Source organism: Miniopterus natalensis, chromosome 12, assembly GCF_054644295.1.
Source record: "Miniopterus natalensis isolate mMinNat1 chromosome 12, mMinNat1.hap1, whole genome shotgun sequence".
Lineage (NCBI taxonomy): Eukaryota > Metazoa > Chordata > Mammalia > Chiroptera > Miniopteridae > Miniopterus > Miniopterus natalensis.
The window spans coordinates 61,992,058-62,018,660 of NC_142092.1; the positions used below are offsets into that span (position 1 = coordinate 61,992,058).

General features: G+C 49.0%; 1 protein-coding gene across 2 annotated transcripts in view; it reads left to right on the forward strand.

Moving 5' to 3' along the window:
• Positions 1-26,603, forward strand: part of ASTN2 (astrotactin 2) — a 694,472-nt gene that overhangs the window by 96,275 nt on the left and 571,594 nt on the right. For both annotated transcript variants that reach the window (XM_087822856.1, XM_087822857.1), the window contains exon 2: positions 12,837-13,024. In XM_087822856.1, coding sequence (XP_087678982.1) covers positions 12,837-13,024 — 188 coding nt within the window. The remainder of the gene's footprint in view (positions 1-12,836; positions 13,025-26,603) is intronic.

Sequence of the window (26,603 nt, forward strand, 5' to 3'; positions counted from 1 at the left end):
AGCCTGGCATCCTCTCATTGTCCCTTCCCTGCCACTGGGCACCATCTGTGTCAGGTCTAAATTGGCCTGAGTGTTGTGGAATTGCAAGTCAATAGGCTCCTATAATCGTTCCGCCGAGGGCCTGGGGCTTTGTGCTCCAGAGCTGTGTCATAAATAAGGGTAATGGAGTAGAGGCTGCATTACAATCAAGGCTGCTAAGAACCCTCGGAACAGGCGTGGAGCTTGTTTAAGGAATATACAGGCCGATTATGCTCCCAAATGTTGCAGTTGGAGCCAATCGATACCTACTCACTCTCTGGAATCAGGGCCACAGAGACTTTGATTAGCAGGAGGAAGCGTTGATGGAAATATGGTAGCATCCCACCTCGGGGAAATTTTCAGCATTCAGTGGTTTTTTTCTTTGCTGTCCATTGAGCTAGGTAAGGCAGCAAGGGAGACTAGGCCTTTAGTTTAATGAAGCTTGGAGACTTGGGGAGCAGATGGTAGGTGAGGTGTGAAATAGGGAAAGGGATGATTACAGAATTGTGTGGAAGGAGGCACAGAGCAGGGGCACCCAGCCAGCCCTGGGGGGAAGGAGACTTCACCGAGGAGGAGACATCTGTGTTGGTCTCTAAGTTAGCCTTGCTGCATAACAAACACACCCAAACACTGAGGCTTAAAACAATTTTCTAGTTCACAATTCCACGGGCTGGTAGTTCAGGCTGAGCTTCATTGATTGGACAGTTCTGGTGGTCTTGCCAGTTCTCCTCTGGGCCCTGTCGTGTGTCTGTGTCAGCTGGCAGCTTGCTGGGAGCCGGGTGATCTCTCACATGTCTGGTGGTTAGCAGCAGGCTTCGCCTGGGGTGATCTGGGCAAATGGGCCATGCTTCTCTCATCTTCTAGGAGGCTAGCCTGGACTTCTGCCCGTAACCATTTCAGGGTTCTCAAGAGACACCAGAGAGAGCAAGCCCTGGTACATAAACGCTTTGCAAGTCTCCACTTGTATCGTTTTTAGCTTTGTCCCTTTGGCCAAAGACATTCGTCCCTGCGGCCAATCTGGATCCAAGGGGAGAAGAAATAGACTCACCTCTTGATGGGGGATCTGCAGTGTCATGTACGCTGCTGTAGATGTGAGGAGGGGCAGGATTGTGGACTGTTGGATGGTCTACTCGCAGCTGAGTTCTAAGGATGAAGAGTTGGGCAGGCAAAAAAGTGAGAAGATCAGCCGAGAGAAAACAGTGTGAACAAGGGCTTGGAGTTACGCTTCTGAAGGCAGGGAATGGGAGGGAGCCGCAGGAGACACAGCAGCGCACAGGATGGCTCTTCTCATGCTTTGACCACAGCAAATGCCACTTGATCCAGGTTGTTGCTAGTTTGATAGATGCTGCAAGGAGCTATAAAGTGGGAGGAGGGGCAAGCGGACCTGTATTTTCTTACGCTGAGAGACGTTTAGCTGGTTCCTTCTACCTCTGGATCTTAATCTAAGTGTCTTTTCCAGCCACTGTGCCTCAATAACCCCATCTGTGAAATTGGAGGAGAGAGTCTCACCCTCTTGGGCTTGTTTTAATCTTGTATCAGCCCATATGTATTAAGCACCTGCTAAATTGTGGCTGGTGTGGTGAGTGAGCCAGGGAAGGGAGTAGAAACCTGCCAGAGCTCAGAGCAGGGAGAGGGGCATTTGGGGGCAGAAATCTTCAGAGGGGTGACTTCTCTGGGTGTGGGAAGGTGGGTGATGTCTGTGTGTGCCTTAGAGGAGATTAGAGCATTCCAGGCAGGAGGCCTGGCATGAGCGAAGACCTGGAGGCTGGAATGCAGCGTGGGGCTGGTGGACCATGGCTTGGAGTCCAGAGGCCACGGGTTCAGTCCATGGCAGGCATTGTGATGAGTTCATCATATAAAAGGATTTCTCCAGGTCTAGCCTGTCCCACCTTACTGGTAGTAGCTGGTGGTGTCTGTGGCAGGTATGTTCACTATCTTAGTCTCTGTTGGGTTGCTGGTTTTTACAGGTTTCACTCTCCTCCCCCACCCACAGCACTGCATGGTGCCAGGCTCTCCTGACTCCTCACACTGTATTACCTGTCAGTTTGGATCCAAGTGTTTGGCACTCAGACGTGGAGCCCTCTGGGTGGAGATGAGGGTGCCGGGGATTAACAAGCCAGACTCAGCAACAAAGACATAAGGAGCCATCTTAGTAGCACTTTCAGGAGAGGCTGAGGGAGCCCTGGAGTTATGAGGGAGTTCTGCACCCTCCCCTCCCTTCCCCTCTGCCATGCTGCTAAATCACCTGTGGGAGTCAGGGAGGCTCCATCTCTCACCTCTGGCCCAGCTCCTTTGTAAATTCTTGTCTCTTATGCCCTTGTAGTTTTTGAAGGGCACTGAATTATAAGGCTGTGTGACTTGGGGCAAGTTGCCACCCCTCTCTGGACTTCATTTTCCTGATCAGTAAAATTGCAGATTAGATCACTGATCTCCATCCCTTTATACTTCCTTTCTGTTGTGATTTTCTATGATTCCAGGTCACGGACAATAGGTACGATTTTAAAAGGGTGGGGGTTGGGATCACTGGGGACCAGATGGAAAGGCCTAAGAGACGTCTTTCCCACTGGACTATGAAGTTTTATGTCTGTGACCTTGGCCTGCTTTTTCTCTGAGTTGGATACTGTGTCATTTCCCATCACTCTCAAAACAGCCTGATTCTTCTTGTCTTGACAGTGGCGAAGTAGAGAAAGTGAAGAGAAGACAGACAGCTGACAGGGACTATGCGTGTGCTAAATACTGTGCTAGGCTCCTCCAAACACCTCATCTCCCTGATGCTCACAGCCATCCTAAGAGACTGCTTTGTGGTTCCCGTTTTCCACGTGAGGCAGGTGAGCCTTAGAGAGGTGAGCTTAGTTTGTGAAAGGCCACCCGCCCAGTGAAGCAAAGTGCTCTTAAAAACACATTTTACCGTAAGACAGACTGCTTCCTACACCTCTCCCCCGGAGAAACTTGCATCTCAATAACCAAGGGAGCGACACTTAGCAAATGACCAGTGAGGGTGGAGGGTGGAGAACCTCTGAAGGACCTGGGAGGACATCCCCCAGGGCAGACCTGGTTCCTCAGCATTTTTACCCAAATGGGAAGCTCCCTCTCTGGGCCCAGGCGGGGCAGTGGGGAACTGAGGCAGGGAAGGAAAGCTCCCCAGCCTGGGGCCTGGCTCACAGCAGGTGCTGGTGGAAGCCAGCCCCGGCCTGCATCCTTGGGGTGATCTCTCTCGGCTGCCAACTGTTGTACAACCGAGGGGGTGGGGGGGGCAGCCGTTGACTGTTTGGCGGATTTAAAAAGGAGGGAGGGAGGAGAGGGAGTACAGAGAGCACTAGCACAGAGAAACCACCGTATGGCGAGGCTAAATGACAAAGAGAGGCCCCGCGGAAAAGATGCAGCAAGAAGGGGGGGAAGCCGCTCAGGAGTAATGAGAGTCAATTCCGTCAACCCTCCGTCTATTTTCAAATCTAATCTAAAGCGCTCTGCTTTTCTCCCTTGCCAATATCTCTTAATTCTTCTGTTCCCCTCCCTTATTTAATCGGGTATAAATGTATTATTTATCCCCACCAAATGGCTGGGGAAAAGCAGTTCTGTGTAAAAGACGCCGCCCCCCAAGGACTTGGGAACGGGCACCCGGAGGCGCAGGCGGAGATAAGACCTGACAGATGGGGCGGGAGTGGAGGGGGGGCGGGGGCGGGGGGCCGGGGTACCCCTGGGACGTCTTTCTCCATTGCTGCTGCGGGGCCTGGCTGTGTCACGGCCCCCACCCCGCCTGCACCTCCTGTTCCCTCCCGGCGGCTGCCCGAACCCAGCGCCACCGCGGTGTCATCCGGTGGGCGGTTAGCCCGGCCTGACGTCAGGGCCTCTGCGCTGCATGAAGGGCCCAGGTTATAGACTCTGCCTGCTCGCCTTGTCCAGGCCCCTGACGAAGGCGCAGCACTGAGCCGCCCCTCACGCATGTTCCTATAACTCTCCATACACCGCCTTTCGTGGCCAGGGCTACACGATCATTTCCTATGTTGATTTTCCTTTTTTCTCTCTCTCCTAGATTGAGATTTTCTTGAGGGCAGAGAACTTATAAAATATGCATTGAGTGATGGATTTATCCAACAAATACTTGAGCGCCTACTGCATGCTAAGCACCAAGGCAGACACAGTCGTCTGCTGTGAGTGAATTAATGAATGGATAAATGACCAGTAAATGAAGAGCCTGAATCAAGGGAAATGCTGGGGCTGCTTGTGGGAACTGAGGACAGTCTGGGCTAGAATGGAAGGCCTGTGAGGGCAGCAATCCAGTTTAACTTTTCACCCAAGGTATCCACAGGACCTCACGCTGTGCCTGCCATATTTTAGACAGAAGATAAATATATATGGGAGTTAGGTTGTTCAATGATGGGGATCGTGATTGCATTTGCTTTCGGGGCTAACTGTGGGACTTTGCATATTTCCAAGCATGTTGCTAGGTATGACCTTATTTTCTCTCAATTCTAAGTTAGATGTGATGTAAATAGGACAGATCATGACACCCCCCCCCCCCAAAAAAAAAGTTTTACATAAAAAGAAAGAAAATCAGATGCTTTGTGATTTGTCCTTAGGTAAACCAGCTAGTTGGTGCAGAGGCATCACAAAAATCTAAGCTTCTACCTCCAAATTCAGTGTTCTCACTAACCCAAGATGTGTGATTATTGATCATGTCGGAAAGACTGGGATATATTCGTCCATCCGTCCATCTGTCCATCCATCGGTCCATCCATCCATCCCTCCGTCCACCCCTCGCTCCATCCATCCATCCATCCATCCATCCATCCATCCATCCATCCATCCATCCATCCATCCATCCATCATCTTGTCATTTTAATTTATGGCATGTTAAGAGCTTCATTAGCCTCTGAACTAGGAAGACCTGATGGCATGAAGGAGTCACAAGTGGGACCTGGCACTTTTTGTTATGCTAGGAGGTAGTTCACAGGTAAGAAGTGGTAGCCCCCTTCTTACTGTCCTCTCGCAAACTTGCTATAGCAGCCTCTCCCTATTTCCTCTGTAGTGAGACACCTCTGTATTTTCTAATGGCATCTTCCCACTACACCCCTTTGCACATTTGCAGCCCTCCTGCCTTCTTGCCTTTGTGCCACTCCTCATCTGAAATACCCTGTGTCACATGGCTACCTGTTGAAATCGTGCCCATCCTTCAGACTCCTCCCTCCTTTAAGATCCATCTAGAGGTCATCTCCTCTCCTCTAAGCTTCCTACTTAGATTCATACATATTTATATTATGCTTTTTCTCCATCCCTTGGACCAAACTCCCGAGGATGGAGTCCCTCAATGCCGGATCTCAGAAAAGCTGGTTGACTAAATGAATCTTTCCAATGAGCATGTATTTGCATCTGCTACAGAGGCAATGTATAGTCTATGTAGAAAATGCAGAAAAAATGAATCATACCATGATTAAAATCACCTCTGATCCCACCATTTAAAGACTATCATTCTTGATGTTCCAGTATATTTCTTTCCAGTTATACATACACATGCTCATGCCTGCACAGAATCAGATGATTGTCTACTTTCTATATAAATACTGTCTTTTCATGAGAATGCAAGCTCCTTGAAAGTTAAAGTTCTGTCTTTCTCTTCATTGGCATTCTCCAGGGTGCCTAAATTTGAGTCAGATGTTAAGTCAATTTCTGTAGAGTTGTTCTGTGGGAATCCAGCCATCATTGACATTCTAAGTTGCCATGTCTTCTCTCTGTTCACTGGGGATGCCCACCTGAATTCAAATATGCAGACGGCTCAGTTCAACTCACCAAACATTTATAGACCTCTCTACTCTGTATTTGGCCACTATGTCAGGCACTAGGCTACACAGATGGCTCTGATGTGTCCTGCACTAGAGTCCGGTGAGAGACAACACCATGTAAACAGATAACTTTAACATAGGTAAATACCAGGACTGAGGCATTGGTTAAAGAAGATGCTATAACAGTGTCTGTGATTTATATATAACAAATGTAGTAGAGGAATGCTTGCTGATGATCAAGATTAATTCTGAAAGCTAAATTGTTTGTATTATGTCATTTAATTCTCACAACTCCATGCGCCAGGTTCTATTATTATTTACCTCATTTGACAGATGGGGAAACTGAGGCACAAAGTAGCTAAAATGCTTGTCCAAAGACACACAGCCTAAACACAGGGGAGTTGGGATTCAAATTCATGCGGTTGGCCTCCAGAGTCTGTGATCTTATGTGACATGCCTAAAGCAACACCCAGCTCGAATGGGGGCCAGGGAAATCTTCCAGAGCAGCAATAGGGTTCAGTAGAGAAGGTTATTCTAGACTGAAAAAAACATCTTCAGAGACATTGGATTAGGAAACAGCACAGTATATGTGAGAGATTACACACATATTTGATCAGATTTAACATGTAAGTGCAAGGAAAGGAATGAAAAGAGGTGAGGGTGGGGGAGAAATGTAGATGCCAGTCTTGTGAAATTAGATTTATTCTGAGACGAATCAGGAGCCCTTGAAATGTTTTGAGCAAAGGTATGACATGGCCAGATTTATAAGTTATAAATTTAATCCTGGTAGTCATTTGAAAGGCTGTTGGAAGGAAGGAAGCCTGGAGGCAGGGATATCGGTCGGGGGCCTTCTGAATCATCTCCACCCCTCAACTCTTCCCTCCCCTTTCTGTGCCCTGGAAAGCTGACCTGTAAGAGATTAGCAGGTAGGAGAGGAATGAGGTTGGAGTGTTTATTATCTCAGTACCTGCATGGTGGCCGAGCCTTGCCAGTAGCTGGGTTGAGGCCGCAGCTCCCGCCTGGCAGCCCTTTCCCACAGCAGTAGCTCTTTCAGAGCCTGGGGGGTGGCGGCTCCTTGCTGCGGCCAGCCTTGAGGTGCTTCATCATTGGTTTGCCTTGCCCCTGCCTGTGCTGATTAATTTTGTATGTCACCTTGACTGGGCCAAGGGATGTCCAAGGAACTGGTAGAAGATTATTTCTGGATGTGTCTGTGAGGGTGTTTCTGGAAGAGAGCATTAGCATTTGAACCAGTAGACCAAGTAAAAGAGAAAGGGCTTTGTCAATAGAGGTGGGCATCATTTAATTCACGAGGGCCTGAAGGGAACCACGGGGTGGAGGAAGGGCCAACTTGCTCCCTGCTTGAGCCAGGACACCCATATTTTCTCCTACCCTCGGGCATCAGCACTCCTGTTTTTGGGCCACTGGACTCAGTCTCAGACTGGGACTTACACCATTAGCTCCCCTGGTTCTCAGGCCTTCGAGGTTGTGCTGGAAGTACACCAATGGCTTTCCTGGGTCTCCAGCTTGAAGATGGCAGGTTGTGGGGCTTCTTAGCCTCCATAAGCATGTGAGTCAATCCCTCATAAGAAATCTTTCTATATACCTATATATGCCCTGTCGGTTCTGTTTCTCTGGAGGAGCCTGACTAATAAACCTCCAAAGCCTTTGCAAACGGTCCCATCTTTAAACACTTCCCAGTGACCTTGCTGAATGAGATGATAAAGGTTTGCATTCGGGCACCCATCTCGGAGATGGGAATGAGGGCGTGTGCTTCAAACATATTTCCCAGCCCCCTCAGCAGGCCTTGCTGCATGGAGACAACCACCCATGGACACTGGAATGGCTAATGGCCAGGGGGTGGAAGTCAAGGTCACTAACTTTCCCCACTCTTTCTGCCTAGGCAGTGAGTTCATCTCCCATAACGTCTGCTCCCCCCAGCCAGGCAAAGGCCATTTGCAAGCTCATCAGAAGCACTCTCTGGCCTGCAGATAATCGGCTGGCGGGTCAGCTGGTGTTTGGACTCGGAAGGCGGGTTAGTTAGCCACTTGGGAGATGTTACCAAGATGGCTGGTGATCAGAAGCGCTGCTTATTTTCATAACGACCTTCAGGAATTAAATAAAAATACAACGAGCGCCATAGATTAGGAAGAACAAGCCAATTAAAAGCACAACATGCCTTTGGGATTTTTCTTATTTTATTTCTTTTCCAGGAGGCTGAAAAGCATGTGTGGCTGCTGAGGCAGGATGGCTGTCTACCCAGGATCCCCGATGAGGGCTGATCCTCTAGCTTGGCCTTAGCAAGGTGGTTGAGGGGATTGGAGCCTATTGAATATTTCACAAGCTGCGGCCCATGGGGGGAGAACAGGGAAAGGTGAAGAGGCAATGCCTGTGATTCTTTATGATTCCGATATAAAATCAAGCTCTTCGCCGTGGGAGGGAAACAGACACTGCAGTCAGCCCACAGCCGGAAGGCACGGGGCACCAATTCTCCCACTTTCATATCTGCTGTTTCATTTTATATTCATCATGTCAGCATAATCTGCCTTTATGGGAATCGTCTTGGTTCCCGACCAAATGCGTTTAGTCCCCCCTTTTGCTTTAAGTTTGATTGTAATAGGACTTGAAGAATTCAATGAAATGTTTATATGGGAGGACGCGGGGAAGAGGAGAGGAAAATGCAATTGGAAAATCAGTCAGCGGGGACTTTCAGGAGCTGGCTTTGGTTTTGCCACTATTTCCTTGGCCTGTTGGTAATGGACGGAGGACTGGCTCTCTGACCCAGTGTACTCCGCCGATTCCCTGCCGCATACGGAATCAAACGCGCCCTATCACCGCGCATCCTAAGCCCCTAAGTGCGTCGCAACTGCACAGTCAACGTGAATTTTTGCTGCACTCCTACTTAAACATGTGGTTGCACCTCCTGAGATACCCAGCCACTCAGCCCGTGCCCAGGCCTCCTTCCCTCCACTGTGGCCCAACAGTAGGCCCATCTCCTGCAACACTCATATCACATGGTCTTGGAGTAGCTCTTGCTCTCCAAGCTAGGAGAGTCCTGTTCCACCTTTGAGTTCCCAGTGGATTTTTACTTACTTTTTCCTTAGTTCTCTAATGAGGGTTAATACTCCCTTCCTCATCTTATTATGGATATGTGTAAATACTTGTGTGTATTCATCAGCAATTCGGTAATTATCTACTGAGCACTTATATGTGTCGAGCACTACTGAAAGGACTTGATATGGCAGGAAATCAGACATGCAAGGTCCCTGGAGAGACAGGCATTAAACACATATTCAAGAAAATACATGAAGTGAATTTCTCACAGCGACAGGTGCTGGAGAAAGTTTTTGTAAAAGGGATATAATGCGGAGTGGATGTGTGTGGAGCACCTTCACTAAGAGTGGCATGGCCTCTCTGAGCAGGTCTCATTTGGACTGAGAGATGAATGCTGAGAAGAGCTAGCTTGCAAGCTCTAGATGGTGAGTTCCAGGTAGACCAGACAGAAGGTACATGTGCCCTGAGACAGGAGGCAGCCTGGCCTGTTTGAGGACACTTATAAGTCCTGCAGGGCTGGAGTACAGGGCAAGGGGCCGATGATAGGAGGTGGGTCAGAATAATTTACAGCCACATTCATGAAGAGTGTGCACGTGTGGACAGTGACATGGGGAAGGGGGCATGTGTAGAAGGGATCCTTTATTCTACTAAAGGACCCTGAGCTTCTTGAAGGCAAGGCTGTGTCTCATCTCACTACATATTCTGAGCTACTAAGCTGACTGCAGTTGAGAAGGTCCTTAAGAAAGTGTGTTGAATAAATAAACATGAATGAATGAATGAATGAATGAATGAATGAATGAATGAATGAACAAGGCCTCTGTTTCCACCAGGGAAAGTTTCTCTTTGAGGTCTCATGCCCCTCCTTTCCACTCCGACAACAGTTTCTTTCCTTTGTAATAGAGTAAGTCCGGAGCTGTTCTCTGTGATTCAATATTTACTGTGTTTCACACACTGTTATTATCATTTAACTTTTACTGTCTGCTGACTGTGCACTCATCACCGTAGCAAACAAGAGCTCAATCTAGTTTTGGTTCATGGGCTAATTTAGTCACAGAAAAGGAGACGTCGTAAGAGCAACTGGCATCGTAGAAATTGCGCAGACTTGAAACCCAGCTGGGTACAAACTCACCAGTGACCTTAAGCAAGTCATTAACCCTCTGAGACCTTCTGTTTTCTCATCTGAACATGGGAAGTCTGAGCCTCTTTAATGGGGGATTTCAGGCACAGGCCGCGGACAGCTCGAGAAGTAAGGAAGGCAGATTTTAGCAAGCGTTCCTTCACTTGCTCTGCTTGTGTCTTTAGCAGGCCATGCTAACCATATGTGGCCTGCCCTGGGGCTTCCTGCTGGTGCCATCCAGGGAGTCTTAGCACAGTTAATGCCCACCCCCCAGGGGCACATGGGTCCTCCTTCCTGAGCTGCTGAATGAGAGCCGTTTCTAGAGGCAACTCTCAGCCTTGGGTCCCTGGGCCTCTGACTCTGGGCTTTTATGCACTGAGAGGAAAATGAGTGAGGTACTGCGCCAGGCCCTTTACCACAATGTCTTCACCTCGCCTTGGCCCAGCTGGCTGGCTGCCAGAGAAGCCACTGCCCAGGCCTCAGGTGCCGAGGTTCGGAGGTGGGTGGTGGGAGGAGAGAAGGTCCTGGGACGAGACCATCCCAGACAGCACACCTGCCCTGTCTCCTACCCTGGGGCAGCACAGTGAGCTTTCCCGGGCCCTTAGGGCCCACATTCCAGGAGCTGATGAGCTCTTGTGATTATCTCTGCCCTGCTCAAGGGCCTTCAGTGTCACGGTGCAGCAAGGGAAACACAAGCAAGTTCGCTCTTGGACTAGTAACTTACCATGTTCCGGTCACTTTGTGTTTTACTTAGAATGAGGGGGGAGGCCATGGAAGGTGTCGAGCAGAGGAGTGGCACGAGCGGATTTAGGCTGTGGCAGGATTCCTCTGGCTGCTGGCTGACAATAGTCGGGAGGGGCAGAGGTGGAAGGAGAGAGTCAAGTTCCGAAGCCCTCACAGTAAGCCAGGCCGCAGAGCGTGGTGCCTGGGCCCAGTGGTTGCAGCAGAGGAGCTGAGAGGGGTGGATTCTGGGTGGCTTTTGGAGGATTCCATGAAGGGGCTGGGTCAGGAGTGGGAGAGAAAGCAGGCAGTCAAGGATGTCTCAAGGTTTTTCTTAGAGAAGCCGAAGAGTAAATAAGATCCTATTCCTATGAATAATAATGATTATAAATATTAATAGCTAACTTTTTATAGCACTTATTAAGTGTCAGATGCTCTTCCCCTAAGGACTTTTATTTGTGCACCTCGAGGAGCTAGAGTTTATTGGAAAAGGGTGATATAAGTAGAGTTTGGTGGACAAACATCATCTCCTGTCTTCAAGGAAACTCTTTTGCCTTCAGTGTCATCAGATATAACAGGGGGGCTGCACTAGGGCGTGGGGAGAGCTGATCAGATAAGAAGTTCTAGCTCAGCCTCCCATCAGTCCTCAAGTGTGTGTGTGTGTGCGCGTGTGCTTGTGTGTGTGTGGAAGCACACATGTGTGTGCGTATACAGTCTTTGGGGACTGGAGGAATACTGCCTCTAGGTCAGATTCCTGTCTTAGGAAGAGAGTTCCAAGTTCCAAGCCTCAGACACAATTGAGGCTACTTGTCTGCTGATGGCTGGCCTAGGTCTCCTACAGGACTCTCACTTGAGTGAAGACCTGCCCACCCTCCAAGGACACCACCGCCCTTCCCTCTTCTCCATAGGACACACTGATAGGCCTCGCCGTTCTAGGGCCTTTCCAGGGACACACCCCTTTAGTAGACAGAACTGTGAAAAGATTGTATGATGCCCATGCAAGGGCACTTTGGGTACTTTATGCCATCACCCTTCTACTTAGCAAGAGGGTATGTAGGTATGATTAGATTGAGTGCAAATACTATTAAAATATTATATAGATATAAAGTATGTGCAGAGGGAAACAGCAGAGAGCTAAGAGTTAGTAACTTCAAGTCAGGTGACTTTCCCGTTGACTAGATTGTCCTAACTTTTATTATTATTATTTATTTATTTTTAATTCTCACCTGAAGATATTTTTTTTTCATTGCTTTTTCAGAGAGAGTGGAAGGAAGAGAAGAGAGAGAGAAACACCGATGTGAGAGAGACACATTGATTGGTTGCCTCCCGAGCCCTGACCAGGGCTGGGGATTGAGCTTGCTGCCGAGGAATGTGCCCTTGGTGGGAATCAAACCTGGTACCCTTCAGTCCTCTGGCCGATGCTGTAAGCACTGAGCTAAACTGGCTACGGCGTATAACCTAACTTTCCACTGGTTATATATGAGAACACGGGGTGGGGGGGGGCACAGTGGCTTTTCAAGTATTTTTAAGCCATGGAAACCTTTGTGCCGACACCCCAGTGCTTGGGAGCGCAGCACATACTCTGCCAAAACGTGGAGCTGCTCTGCTTGAAGCGGTAGAAACAGATTCAGAACATCCTACTTGCCAAGCTCCTTTCACACAAAGGATGGCCCTGAGCCCCTTGGCCGGCCCATTCTCTTGGGCCTTTACGGTTCTGAGGTTCTGCTGTTTGGCCACTAGTGCCTCCAGCTCAGCTGCTGAAGAAGTCACCCTCTCAGCAGTGCCCTCCCTTTGTCTTGTTCCGTGGCCTCAGGAGAATGTAAGCACTTTACCCCCTTGCTTAGTTTGATTTCATTGCTGGCAGCAGAAGGAATCACCGTATCATGCATGGTGCTCTGCAGAAGGGCACCAGACAGACCTGAGTTTAAATCCTGCCTCTGCCTTTCTGTTGCTTGGGATGGATCTTGGCCACCGTTGACCCATCTATAAATGGAAGTGATGACCTCTGGCTCATAGATTTGATGTGAGGACAGGCTTCCTGGTCCAAAGGAGGTACCTTCTGAGCTTCTGAAGAGGCGTGGCTTCTTCCCTCACTGCAGCACCGAGGCCTGGCATGCAGCTCACCGGGCACCTTGCGTCTTGTCTTGCAGAGATGTCGGGCACGGCGGCGGACATCTCGCTGGTGCACTGGAGGCAGCAGTGGCTGGAGAACGGCACTCTCTACTTCCACGTCTCCATGAGCAGCTCCGGGCAGCTGGCCCGGGCCACCGCCCCCACACTCCAGGAGCCCTCGGAGATTGTGGAGGAGCAGATGCACATTCTCCACATTTCAGTGATGGTGAGTGAGTGGAAACAAGGTGGGGAGCCCTGGGGGCAGGGGAGGGCAAGGTGGGGAGGGATGGAGGGGGAGGCAGGGGGTGGTCAGCAGGTAGCGGGAAAGCTGATGGAGTGTGAGGTGAGAGTGATAAGAGAAGGTCAGACAGATCCCATGGTGTCACTTGGACTGATGCATACCCATCCGTCATCTGTCAGCTGTGACAAACTAATTGTGCTTCGCAGAAGAAAATAAAGGGTCCTCAACTCCTTGGCCTTTTGGCTGACGTCTCTGGGAATAGCTGTTTAACATCTGTCATGTGCTTGGCCTGCTTTGCCGAGGGCTGAGGTCCAGTTGCTCCAAAATACATCTGGCCTTTCCAAGAATGGCTGAGCAAACAAAATCGGAACAAATCGGAATGCGGCTGCCCTTTCCCAAGTGCCCTTGATGTGCCAGGTGCTTTAACCCTCACAACACCCCCTGCAGCGTAGGCACCACATGGTGGCCCCTGGAGCCGGGCTGGGCATAGCTTGTGTGGTTGCACACAGAAGCCCCTCATGGCCCTTACTTTACAGTTATAAATACCATAAAGTGGGCAGAGAAACATCCAGGGTCACACGGCTCTTAAGAGAGGGGGGCGCTCTTCGAACCCAGGCGTGTCTGGCTACGAAGCCGGCGCGATGTCCTCTACACTCTCAGGGTGAGAATGAAACGCCTGTCTGTCACCTCTCGGGCACTGTGCTGGGCACCTCTGTGGACGTAATCTCATTGTGTTCTCGCCAGGAAGGCTGCGTATGTAGCCAGGCGTGTCGCTTCCATGCTGGAGGTGAAGTGATGGGCAGAGAGGTGAGGCGGCCCTCTACCTCTGGTGGTTCCACAATCGGGAACTCCCTGAACCTGTTGCCTCCTCGATGAAGGCGCCTGGGGTGAAATCAAGTGACTGGAAATCTAAAATATAAATGGGTTCACATTTATGGTCTCTTTAAAAAGCAGTAATTAATGACTTTGCAAGGTAGATGGGAAAAGACAAATTCAGTATGCAGAATGTGTGGGGTCTAGTTGGCTGGATAAGAGATCAGTTAATAGCTATAGATGACCCCCACCCCAGTGATTTTCAGTCCTCAAGCCTCTCTTACAGTGTTTTCTCCTTAGCACAGCTCTGCCTGGTGCCTGAGGCTAGGGGATGGGACTCCCAGTCTGTGTGTGAGGACGGTGTGGCTTGGAGGGGAGGTGATGGGCATAGGCCACACAGCCAAGTAAGGCTACCACCCACCTTCTCATTTCTTCCTGTTCAACAGTCCGCAGGTGTTTTTGGAGAGTCTACCACGGAGCAGATCTTTGCTTTCGGTCTTTGTTTTCCTGTTTCAACTAACAGTGCGCATTAGACATTCGGATTGGGGCTGAGCAAGAGCTTGGAAGTTTTCTGTTTTTGGAAAAACACACGCAAACCCCAGCTAGACAGCAGTGTTAATTTTGGACCTAACGCGTGCTCTTCACTTGGAGGCACAAATCAAGGCCTTTGTGTTATTCATGGAGTGAATGTGACAGACTTTGCCCATGTATATATTTAGCGCATGATGCAGCCACATGTCAAGCCAAGTGGGTGCCTGCACGCTAACTTTGAGGTGCAAGTTTGTACCACCTCAGGGGACTTGCCGAGTTCCTCATGGAGCATGGGCACCGTCTAACGTTAAGAAGAACTGAGGGGGTGTGACTGTTCTTCTTGTTACATTGGAGAGAAAGACTCAGTTTGGACTCATATTTATTAAGCATTTTATGTGCTCCAACACAGCATTTATTTACATACATTCTTGCCATAATCCAGTGACCTGGATAGTACTATCTCAATTATAAGAGATCTTAAATGGGCTGTCTCTGTCTCCAGGCCCAGTGGTAGTTCCACAAAATCAGACTGTATCAGCAAGGACTGTAGGCGCTGCTCACCTCTCCTTCTGCTCAGAGAAGTCAGCTTGGAAAGAAGAACTCACGGAGGCCCAGGTGTCTCTGAAGCTCTCTGTGAGTTAGGATGTGGCTGGCCGAGTAGATCACCGGGCTGCCACCCTGCAGACCCTCCTGCCCATGCACTAAAGTGGCCCAAGGCTACCACCTGGTGGTTCCTTTCCTCCTTCGGAGCTCCAACACCTGGATCTTTCCTCCCCTTACATTATCCTCAGGACACAGAGTCCTGCCCAGGAAACTTTGAACTCCAGGGCATCCATTGATGGCAGCCCAGCCTCTCACAGGTGGGATGCACCTCGGAGGACTCTGCCCTCTATCTAGAGTTAGGGTGACATGGAGGTTATAAGCGCAGGTTCCAGAGCCCACGTGTCTGGATGGAAAGTCTGTCATGTACTCAACACTTTGAATCATCTGGGCAAAGTACTTCCCCACCGTGCCTTGTGTTTTCATCTATAAAGAGGGTTATCCTAACACTTACCGTGCAGGTACACCAAGTACTTTGTTCAGAGGAGCTTGGCATATAAGAGCGTTAGCTTTTATTATTAGGGGATTTTTATTATTGAGACATGCTGATGTGTTCTATCCTTTCATTTCATGGATGGACAAACTGAGTCCCAAGTATAGGTTAGGACATGTCTAGGATCTCCCCACCAGCTAGCGGGGCATGGCCTGGAGAATAGGCCTCTCCTGCGTCTCAGACTCCGTCCTTGCTCTTCTGGCCACAGACAGTTCAGCAAAAATAAAGAGTGTTTGCTCCTTCCATCCCCCCCAAGCAGCTGTTCAGAATGGCCTTGGCTTGGGTCTGTCTCCCCATTTCACAGATGAGAAATCCAAGACGCAGTGTGTTTAACTGACTTGACTAAGGCTACAGTGCTAATAAGAGGGCAGTTCTAGGAGGAGGCTTTTGCCAGGAATCCAAACTCATGCCGCATGGCTACTCGTGAGACCGTGACTCTCACTCTGTCAAATTTCTCATGGTTTTTATCTTCGGTGAAGATCTGAGATCGTTTGTGGGAAGACCCAAATCATTCAGTCAAATCTCAAAGAAATCTGGAGGTCAGGGTCAATGTTCTCCATTCCCTTTTCTTAGCATAAACATTGTGCCCGTCCATGTGGGGCATCCAGCTCCCGCTTAGTCACTGAAACCTGGCGCAGTCCATGCCTCCTGGAATGGAACCAGCCTAGTCTTTCGGGCTTGTTAAGACCTCAGTTGAGCATCTACTTTGTCCTAAAAGGTCATGTCATCTGACTGTTAATATCCCAAGGATCATGCAATGAGGAGGTACTCGGGGGACCTCAGGTGAGAAACAGAGTGGAAGGCCATCTCCGCTGGTCTCACAGGGTTATTTGGAAGAGTGGAAGAAATATATAAATAGTACCTAATATCCAGCCTGGCACGTCATGGGCACCATTGCCATTGCAGCAAGGACTGTAATCTGGGAGTAAGAAGACACTGGGTTTAGTCTTATTGTTGCTGCTATTTTGCTATTGATCTAGAGGCAAAATGATACTGCCTGGCATTGATTATTTACTATACGCGAGGTAGTATTCCAAACTTTGTCTTACATACATTATTACATTTAATCCTCACAGCACATCATAAGGTGGATGCTGTTATTATGCTTATTTCATAGGTGAGGAACCTGAGATGTTAATACAAACAATATCTATTGGTGTGACTTGGTCCTGCGAAGGTTAAATGGTAAAACAGATATTTCGCTCTGTGTCGGCTGACTCCAGAACCTCCTTCCTTAATGTGTAGACCATGATTTCTCCTTTCTGTACATTAGTTGCTGGCTGAAATTATAGGAGAGTATGGATAAAATCTTACAAAGACTCCCTTCCTACATGGAATTCTTGCTATATTAAGGGAGCGTAGGACTTGGAATTCAGCTCCAAGGTTGAAGGATGTCTCCATTGCTAGTCTTACGACCTTCGCCAGACCAGCCTCATCATCTGTAAAGCTGTTGTAATATCCCCCAATTCTTAGAGATTTCCTAAGCACCAAGTGAGGTTGCACATGCAAGTGTCCTGCATAGTCTAGGTAGAGACATGCATTATTCCATTGAATTGGTCTAATACCTGTGAGGTAAGCACTGTTCATGAAGAATCTGGGAGTTGTGAGATTTTTAACTTGCTCCAGTTCACCTCACCAATGGGTGCTGAACCTGGAATTCCAACTCCTGTCAGTCCAAAATGAGAGTCTTTGCTCTTGGGCAGAATTCTGTATGGTACAGTGCCTGACATTCAATAAGTGCTCAAGAAATGATAACTGTTATTAAAATGTTAGCTGTAGTAAAATATTCTGACATCAGTGACAGACTGTGTTACCAAAGGGGATGAAAGGGAACATTTGATTTTCAGTGTGAGAAGAGAAGACCTTTGAAGACATGTTTTTATCAAAGGGACCGTCCCACAGAAAATGATGCAGATTTATGCAGGTGGGCCCCATTGAGGGGCGACCAACATTCCTGTTCATGGCAAGACAGTGGACAAACCTTTCAAACTGTTTGAGTTATACAGCAGTGGAGTGAACTGAGTCAAGGGGTAGTGAGTTCCCTGTTTCTGTGGGTATGCAAGCAAAGGCTGGAAGAGCTATTCATTGGGATTTTGAAAGAAATAATAGTTAAATTAGATGATTATTGTAGTTGCTTCCAACTTAGAAGATCTATGGTTCTATGACATACTGTATAGAAAAATACTTTGAGGATTAAAAAATGTCACATAAATCTAAGAAATTATTATTACTGTTCTCAATCAATATCTTTGTTTAAAGGATCCGTGTGATATGGGGATAATGCTTTTTAAAGCTTTTTGTGAAAATGGCTTTAGATCACTTCCCCAGCTATCGCATTTATTTATTCACAGCGTATCATACATTCCTCAGGTTATTGATTTAGCCACTCAATCATGCAATGGTTTTCTTGCCTACTACACTTCACAATGAAAATTCTATTTGCTAAAAAAAAAGAAAGAAAAGAAAAAAAAGAAAAGAAAATCTTTTAAAAAATCAACCACTAGCTCAGAAGAAACCAGCTCTGTAGGATCTGACTGCTAAGAACTAGTTTTCTGTTCAACTAGTTTTAGAGGTTTTGTGAGACTTGAAATACTTTGTTTACTTTTGGAGATTACATGTCAGGAGGAAAATAACCAGCTAGAAAGGTTTTGAGAAAATAATCCAGACAATGAAGAACCTTAAAATAAAAATGCTAACGGCTTAGTCAGTGTTATAGTAGTCGACACAACTTTAACTCCTTTAATTCTTAGAGCAATCCTAATTCAACATCCGTTATTACTCCTGTTCCACTTTTGAGAAAATGTAGGCACAGAGAATGTAACTCCTGTGCAAGAAAGGTGGACTTGGGATCCCAAGGTTTGCTTCTGGCTCTGTCCCTGGCTTCCTGGCCCTGTAACATGGGCTCGGTTCCTCCCTCTGTTCCCATTTCCTCACCTGCAGCGGTGAGGGAGGGGTGTCCGCGTGAGGGCTGCTGTGCGGGTGCCTGGATGGTGCACACAGAGCTGGTGCTGACACACGGCGAGGTCTTCGTAAGGCTGAGCACTCTGCTATGCACGAGTCTGCATTAGTTTCCTAGGGCTGCCCACAGAATACCGTAGAGGAAGTGACTAAAACAGCAAACTTTTACTGTCTCTCAGTTCTGGAGGCTAGAAGATCAGGACGTGGGCAGAGCCATGCTCCTTCTGAAGGAGCCAGGGAAGGATCTGGTCCAGGCCTGAGGCAGCGTAACCCCAGTCGTCACGTGGCATTGTTCTTGTGGGCATGCCTGCCTCTCCGGTCGGATTTTCCTTCTTTATAAGGACACCAGCTATGCTGGATTGGGGCCTACCCTAAAGACCTCTGTATAACTTGATAACTTCCATAAAGACCCAGTCTCCATATAAGGTCCCATTCTGAGTTACTGGGATTAGGCGTCCCCCATATCTCTTTTTGGTACAAGAACACAATTAATTGATACCAGTAAGTGCCACTGTTGTGTTATTCACAAGCCATAGTGTGGGAGGATGCCAAGGACAGCCCAGTAGCAGAAGCCGGACTCACAGAGAGCCTGTTGTTAACACAGGCCTGATCCTCAGCTTTGAACCGTGGAAGGAGACGGCTGGTTCTCCCTGACCGGATACACTTCAAAGTGAGGAGAGTGGAAATTTCTGACTTCATTCTCAAAAAAAAAAAAGCTTTGAAAAAAGCTCACTGAATCCAACTCCTTTGTCTTAGGGTGAAAACAAAACCAGAAACAAAGCCTGTGGGTCTCAAAGAGCGACCCAATTAATGCCACGTGGCAGGCCAGTGGCAGAGCTGGCCTTCCCCCCTAGGCCTCAGGGTGGTGTGTGGGCTCCCCCTAGGCCTTCGCCGCTGGGGTCTGCACACGGCAGAGGGCCTCTCGCCCATGGGTGGGCCTCTCGCCCATGGGTGGGCCTCTCTCCCCATGGGGTGGCAGAGGGCCTCTCGCCCATGGGTGGGCCTCTCTCCCCATGGGGTCTCAGAGGGCCTCTCACCCATGGGTGGGCCTCTCTCCCCATGGGGTGGCAGAGGGCCTCTCGCCCATGGGTGGGCCTCTCTCCCCATGGGGTGGCAGAGGGCCTCTCGCCCATGGGGTGGGAGCCCTGCGCGCACAGGCTCAGCACAGCGACACGCCACTTCACTGTCTTGCGGTAACCACGCCCGCACAGCCACAGTGCCCTCGAACCCTTACCCAACTCAGGCTCCTGCTGCGCGTGCTCCCCAGCTCGAGGGTGTCTTTAATAGCAAAATAATGCTTGTTTTTCTGTTCTTCTCTCTCTGTTTTTGCCTAATCTCTCCCCGATGAGACATAACATTAATTACAGCAGTTAACGGAAATTCTGTCTCCATTACCGCCTGCCACCTTCCCCGTCGTGGCTTCCGCCCCCCAGATTTCCCTCCCGGGTGGAGGGCGCGGGGCGGGGGCGGTTTGCAGCCGCGTGCTCGTGTTGACCCGCCTTTTCGCGGCCTACCTGCCCCGCGCTGAATTTTAAGTCGGGCAGAATCAATGTTTTCGCGGGGGGTGCGAGTGTGCGCGCCGTTTGTGTGTGTCTGCTCCGTGGTCTCGCTGTCATTTGGAGCTAATTGTGTTGTTTCCTCTTGTGTGGAAGGAAATCTTATCTGTTTTGGATTAAAATTCAATGAAGGTCATAGCGTCTGGAAAACTTACCCGACTGCTGCAATTAATGTTCATTTGGCTTTGATAAATTGGAACGTTCCCCTCAATAGGGCTGGAGTGGATTTCAGAAGCCATAATTCTTCCATTAATTCGGCGATTCCGCCTGTGATGGAGGACCTTGTCCTGCTTTTGTTTGACATCTGTCACTTGGAGGGGCCGGGCGTATGTGGGAGATGATGGAACGTGATTGCCAGCGCCTGCTTGGATCAAAGCATTTAAAACCACTAATTGGTTCTGGCCCCTGCAGATTGCTTCATCAAGCAAAACGCGAGGTTGGAATTAAGGTAGAAAAACTTTTTTGTGCCTTAGTTTCCCCTCCTGGGTTTCCACAGTTACGGGGCTATGATGCGTTCCTTTCAAGGGCCGGGTAAGAATGACTCCCATAGAAATAGCACTGAGCACTCACCGCATGCTGGAAGCTTTCTGTCATTATTTTACTTATTAGCACAGTTCTGTAGGCTGGTTTTCCCATAATACCTGGGAGGAGACTGAAGTCCATAGATGATAAACTTTTCATCCCTTGCATTACCACTATGCTTTAGGATTTTTCAAAATCGCCTAACGTTAAGTTTACTGTTGGTATATCATTAGATACAGAACAAGATCTTTTTCCTCTGTAAGAATTATTGTAAACAAACTTTAAAGGCAGCTTCGTGGGCCCTGCCCCAGGTGTGTCGGATCGGGACAGCGGGGGTGGGGTTCTGGGAACCTGCATACGGCGAGCCCCGCTTCTGATGCTGACGGATAGCCAAGGCAGAGAACCCCTGACCGGCAGCATCCTGAGACCAGCCGTGGGGAAGCCACAGCATCCACCCACTAATCGTTTAAATTATTCCTTACTTCTCACACAACCCTTCCAGGCGGGCATAGATGTCCCCATCTTCCAGGTTGAAATGCTGAGGTACAAAAAGTTAAGCGGCCTTGCCCAAGGTCACACAGCTGGGAAGAGGCCGAGCTGGGTTCTAGAAGCTGTGTTTGCCTGCCTGGCTGTAAAACTCTTGCTTTCATGTTGCATCCCCATCTGATCTCCTCCTGTCCTTGTTGTTCCGTGTCCCTCCCTTCCTCTCTTCTCTAAAATTCTGCAGTAGCACAAGCAGAGTGGCCCTGGGCTTTCCCCGTGGACACCCTCCTGCGTTCCTGTTTTATTACAGTCCTTACGTGTCCTGATGTTCCCCTAATGCAGCAACTAGAGGCCTGCCCTGTTTCAGCTTCCTTAATAGGGGGTGAGATACATTGGTGTCTGTGCCAGGGGCTTTGTTAGGGTGGTTCACAGACCTCCAGAGGCCTTCTAGGGAGAGATGTGGGGCAGTCCTCCCCTCCCCTCATGGCAGATGACCTCAGGTAAAGAAAGCTCACCTGCAGGGCAGGTCTGTACTGTTACAATAACCATAGCAACTTCGATGAAGGGAGAGAGGAATCAGCCAGACCTGGATCAGTTTGCCCTTTGCCAACTGTGTGATCTCGGGAGAGCTACTTGCCCTCTCCGGGCTTTGGTTTCCTCATATGCAAAATAGGTGTAACAATAGTACCTTGTCTAATAAAATCATCGCCAGGAATGGAAGCATCTATGTGAAGCGCCAACTTAGTGTTAGATGCATTCCTCAATAAATTGTAGCTACTCTTCAAGCTCAAACACTGCTGACCACAGATGTTTATGGAGCCTGCTCCTGTTGAACATCTTATGAAGACTTCCTGACAATATATTAAGTAGGTGCTCTTTTTTACATTATTTTATAGCAGGGCAGGCTGAGCCGCCGGGAAGGTGCTTGTTTGGGTCGCACAGTTGGTCAGTGTCAGAACAGGAAGTTCCGGAGCCCTGGCATACCTGGGTAGGTGTGCCTTTGGTGGACATTCGCCCTGAGTCAGGTCATTTAAGGCCCGGGGTGAAATCTGGGATGGCCACTGTCTTTTTGAGATTCAGAATGGTAGGTGTTACAGACTGAATTGTGTTCCCCCTAAATTTCATAGGTTGAAGCCCTAACCACTACTATGACTGCATTTGGAGATAGGACCTTTAAGAAGGTAATTAAGGTTACATGAGGCATGCGAGTGACACCCTTAATGCAATAGGGCTGGTGTCCTTATAAGGAGGGAGAGGGGGCCAGTCATGCCTATCCATAATGGTAGGGCCAGTGAGGACCCAGTGAGAGGGGACTGTCTGTCGCTGGGAAGAAGGCTTTTACCAGGAACCACCCCTGTTGGCATCTTGTCTTGAACTTCCAGCCTCCAGAACTGTAAGAAAAGAAATCTCTGTTGTTTGAGCCTCGCAGCCTGTGGAATTCTGTTGCGGCCGCCTGAGCAAACTAACGCAGCAGAGAACTGTGGCTGGTGGCTCCCCAGCCTCCAGCGGCGGAGGGAATTAGGGAAGCTGGAATCAATATTTTCCTTTCCCTCTGCTCTTGCTCCTGGGACAACAGGGTAAAAGAGAAACGGGGGAGGAGGTGACCTGAGAGCAGAAAGGGAACAGGATGGGGAGGGAAGAAAGGAGAGGAGAGAGGTTCCTGGCATCTAAGAGCAGCTCAGTAAACTGTGAGACGAATGGCCTGGGAGACATGATTGAGTCTGGTGTGTTATGGTTGTGAGCTTTTCACAGCTTCTAGCACTGGGTGCAGGTTCACAGGTTGCAGGGAGAGGAACTGATGGTAACAGTTTCCACTCAGGCATTGCAACAGCTTCTCAAGAGTGCACTTTGCATGCCAGCAAGGCCTTTGGCACATACAGCTTCATTAAGATGTACAAAACTGTTACCACTCATTCACAGACGAGGTGCGTGAGCATATGCTCATCCAAAACTGAGATGGCCCAAGGTCACATGGCCACCCAGGAGCTGGGATCTGTGTCTGGAGCCAGTGGTCTCCCCGAGAACGCATTGAGACCAGTGACATTAGAAGCACAGCCAGCTCAGAGGAGAGGCCCGCACTTTGTTAGGTGTCTGCTCCTCCACTTGCTCCCTGTATGACCTGGAAAGGTGTCTAACCTGCCAGAGGCCCTCCCAGTGGTGGAGAGGCTTCAGTGAGGCCGCAAGGTGAAGCGCTTGGAGCCCCACCTGCAGGAAGGGCTCCGTAGATGACACTCTATAGTTGTGCAACCTCTTTTCATCTCTCCATTACCTGTTTCCTGGACTTCGGGTTTTGGACAGTAACTCATATATTAAAAGACTGTGTTGAATGAAATTAGATAACCCAGGCAGAATGCCCAGGAGAGTGCTGGCACATAGTAGATGTTCAGTTCATGACAACTGATTATTATTACCTGTGGCCTCCCAGACACCATGCAGACAAGAGAGACCTCAACTTGGGAATCTCTTAGAGAAACTAAAGGCCAAGCTGACGTTTTTCTGGCTGCTTCTACCCCGCGCTGCTGTCAGGAGCCCTCCCCTGAGTGGAGAAAGGCCAGCAGCATTGGGAGGTGACAGCTGGGGTCTCCGAGCCGCCCCGGGGGCCACCTCCTGCTCCTCAGAAGGTGACGACATGGCTGGCCGGACCAAGTGGTGCAAAGTGAAAAACGAGATTGTGGAGCAGCAACAACATCATGTCATCATTTCTGCACCAGGAGGTCAACTGGCTTCATCAACTGCTGTTGCCAGAGCGGTCTTTGTTTAGGAATTAATTAGGAGCAGCCGAGACCTGCTGCCTGCGCAGATTCTGGTCTCTGGAAGTTATAAAAAGCAGATGGATTTTAAGCAAATGCATTTTTCACCCTTTCACACCATGTGAAAGGGTGCATACTAGAGTGGGGGCTCCAGGAAACGCCTCGGAAGGGGACACCTGAGCCCCTTCCTGTCCCGCCTCTGTGCGCCCAGGCGCGGCTGCCGGTCTGTGCCTCGGTGGCATTTTGGTCTTCATCATAGCATAGTCTGCTGAGTGTGTGCCAGGCACAGTGCTCAGTGCTTTCCACAGTTACCTTCTCCGATCTCCACAACAGTCTGCGAGGAGGCTATTCTTAGGAACTGCCTTTTAAATGTGAGAGAACTGAGGCTCAGAGGGGCCAAGCCTTTTGTGAGAAGGGTTTTGCTCAGGCGTGAACCAGGGTTGCTGGAGTCCGAGGTCTCTGCCTTTGGCAGGATCCTGTGCTGTAGCAGGGCCTCCTTGCCTTCCTGATAAGGTTCTCTGAAGTGTCCATTTGTAGCAGGTAGCCGAGTCCCTGTTAAAAGCTGAGGGAGGAATTTTGAAGAGCAGACCCTAGAAAGCACTGGGATTCTTGTGGGGGCCAGAACACCATTCCTGCTGTGGTGGATCAGCTCCGCTGACACAGAAGTTAATGGCCCTCCAGACCGCATTTCACCTCAGCAGCAATACCAGTATGAAGGCTGGCTGGTGTTTGCGCGGTGCTTTGGCAGTTTGGAGGCAACATTACACATCTACTGTTGCATTTTATCTTCAAAAGCGTCCTTGGGTATTTAGGCATTCATGTTGCAGCCATTATTATTATTATTATTATTATTATTATTATTATTATTATTATTAGCAGCCCTGGTTAACCTTAGAAAGGTTCATCGTGTCCAAGGTTCACACGGGGACTCAACGGTAAAGCCAGACCCCCTTTTACCAACTATCTCAGCACCCCCGGGGATAACTGAAAGGCCTGGGGTGCCCGGAGGTGGCAGACGGGGAAGAGCGCGTGGCGGAGAAGCACATAAAGCCATGGCGTGTGAGAGACACGGGAACCTTTCCCATCTCTGCTGCCAAGACCTTCATTTTAAAGAGGAGAAAACCGTTGCTTATTAAACGGACTGGCTTATTCAAACCCACACAGCAAATTAGCATGACACTGGGGATAAAAGATGGACAAATTTGGGTTTAAATCCCAAATTTATTTGCGTCTTGGTTTTCTCTTCTATAAGGTAGGGGAACAGGCACAAGGATTCACCGAGGTCATGTGCATGAAATGGTGACACAGTGCATGTCACCGAACGTGTGCCAACTAAGGGGCAGTCACTGGGACAGTGGACAAGGGGGAAAACACATAGGCTTGGGGCCCAACTCGAAGCTGTATGAGCTCTATGACCCTAGAAAAATTACTCAAATCCTCTTAACCTCCGTTTCCTGCTATCAGTATCAGAAGGCTGGTTATAACTATGCCTTTTGTTTGCTGTATAAATTAAAAATAAAATGAAATCTGTGATAAAGACCAGCTCAGGGCCTTGCCCGAAGTGAAACTCCACTCTCCTGGGCCCCAGTGTGCTCCGCTCTTCCCATTTTATGCTTTTTCCCTCTCAGCTCGATGTTCTTCCAGCAAAGAAAGCAAGCCCGTGGCTCCTCTCCCAAAGCAGCACTGTTGACATTTTCCTTTGGGCACTGCAGCTAAGGAGCCGCTCTGGATTCCTGCCATTTCTATTAAAAATCTTCCCATCTTTGTGGAGAGATATGTCCCCTCCTAGCACAGAGCTAGAGGAAAAGATGGCATGAAATGTAATTAAATATGCACCCCTACCTTTGGGGATGCACTGGGGGGATTTGTCTTTAGAGTGCCATTCTTGTTGCAAAAACACCTGTTATGCAAATGGTGCTGCGTTAGTCTCTCAACTGGGGGCCAGGATGTTTTCTTAGCAGAGCTACTGCGAATCCATTACACCCCATGGGGCACTCCGTGGTCTAGCATCCTTCGTTTTTTCTCCAATGTAAGCACCTTGGATTCTTAATTTGGCTTCCCTGATGAAGCTCGTGGCTGGGAGAAGTGCTTAAGTTAGACCCTCATTGGAGAAAATACCTGGTGGGAAGAGACTAGAAGAGAAATAACATTTATTGAGCAATTGCCATGCTCCGGGCATCTTACTGAACGCACAGCTATGCTCCTGCTACTTCATCTCACTGTAAAGATGCAAACTAGGTGTCCATGTTCCTATTTTACAGATAAAGAAGCTGAAGCTCAGAGAGGCAGCGATTTAGTTATTTGTACAACTGATATTTCTTGAACACCCATGCACTGTGTATAGAGTACTGTGTTAGACCCCTGGAATTGTGTGACCTGGCCTGTAGGGTTGGACCACATCACTAACCAACCAGAGTCTGACTTGTGATTGAGGGCAAGAAGGGACTTATCTAAGGTCACAGTGTAGGAACTGGCAGAGCTGAGATTCAGACCTAGATTTGCTCGAATCTGGTTTTGATCCTTTGGAAACAAGGAGGCCTGGAGCTTCTTCACTCCTACACTTTTCATGGGGCATCTCATAAGCACAGGGCACCGTGGTAAACACTGCAGGGGGTCCAAGAGGAAGGCTTCCATGTCTTCAGGTAGGGGCCTTGAGTCGGGTATTTAGGGGAGACAAGGTAGCGCTGTGTCAGACACACAGAGCAAAGACTGGGAGCACAGAGGAGGAAGAGGTCACTTCCAGCTGGAAAAATCAAGGAAAGCTTCCCGGAGGAAGGGGAGAACTAATCTAGGTCTTACATGCTTGTGTGGATTTGATCACCAGTCAATAATTGACAACTTTTGCCCTTCAGTCAAGA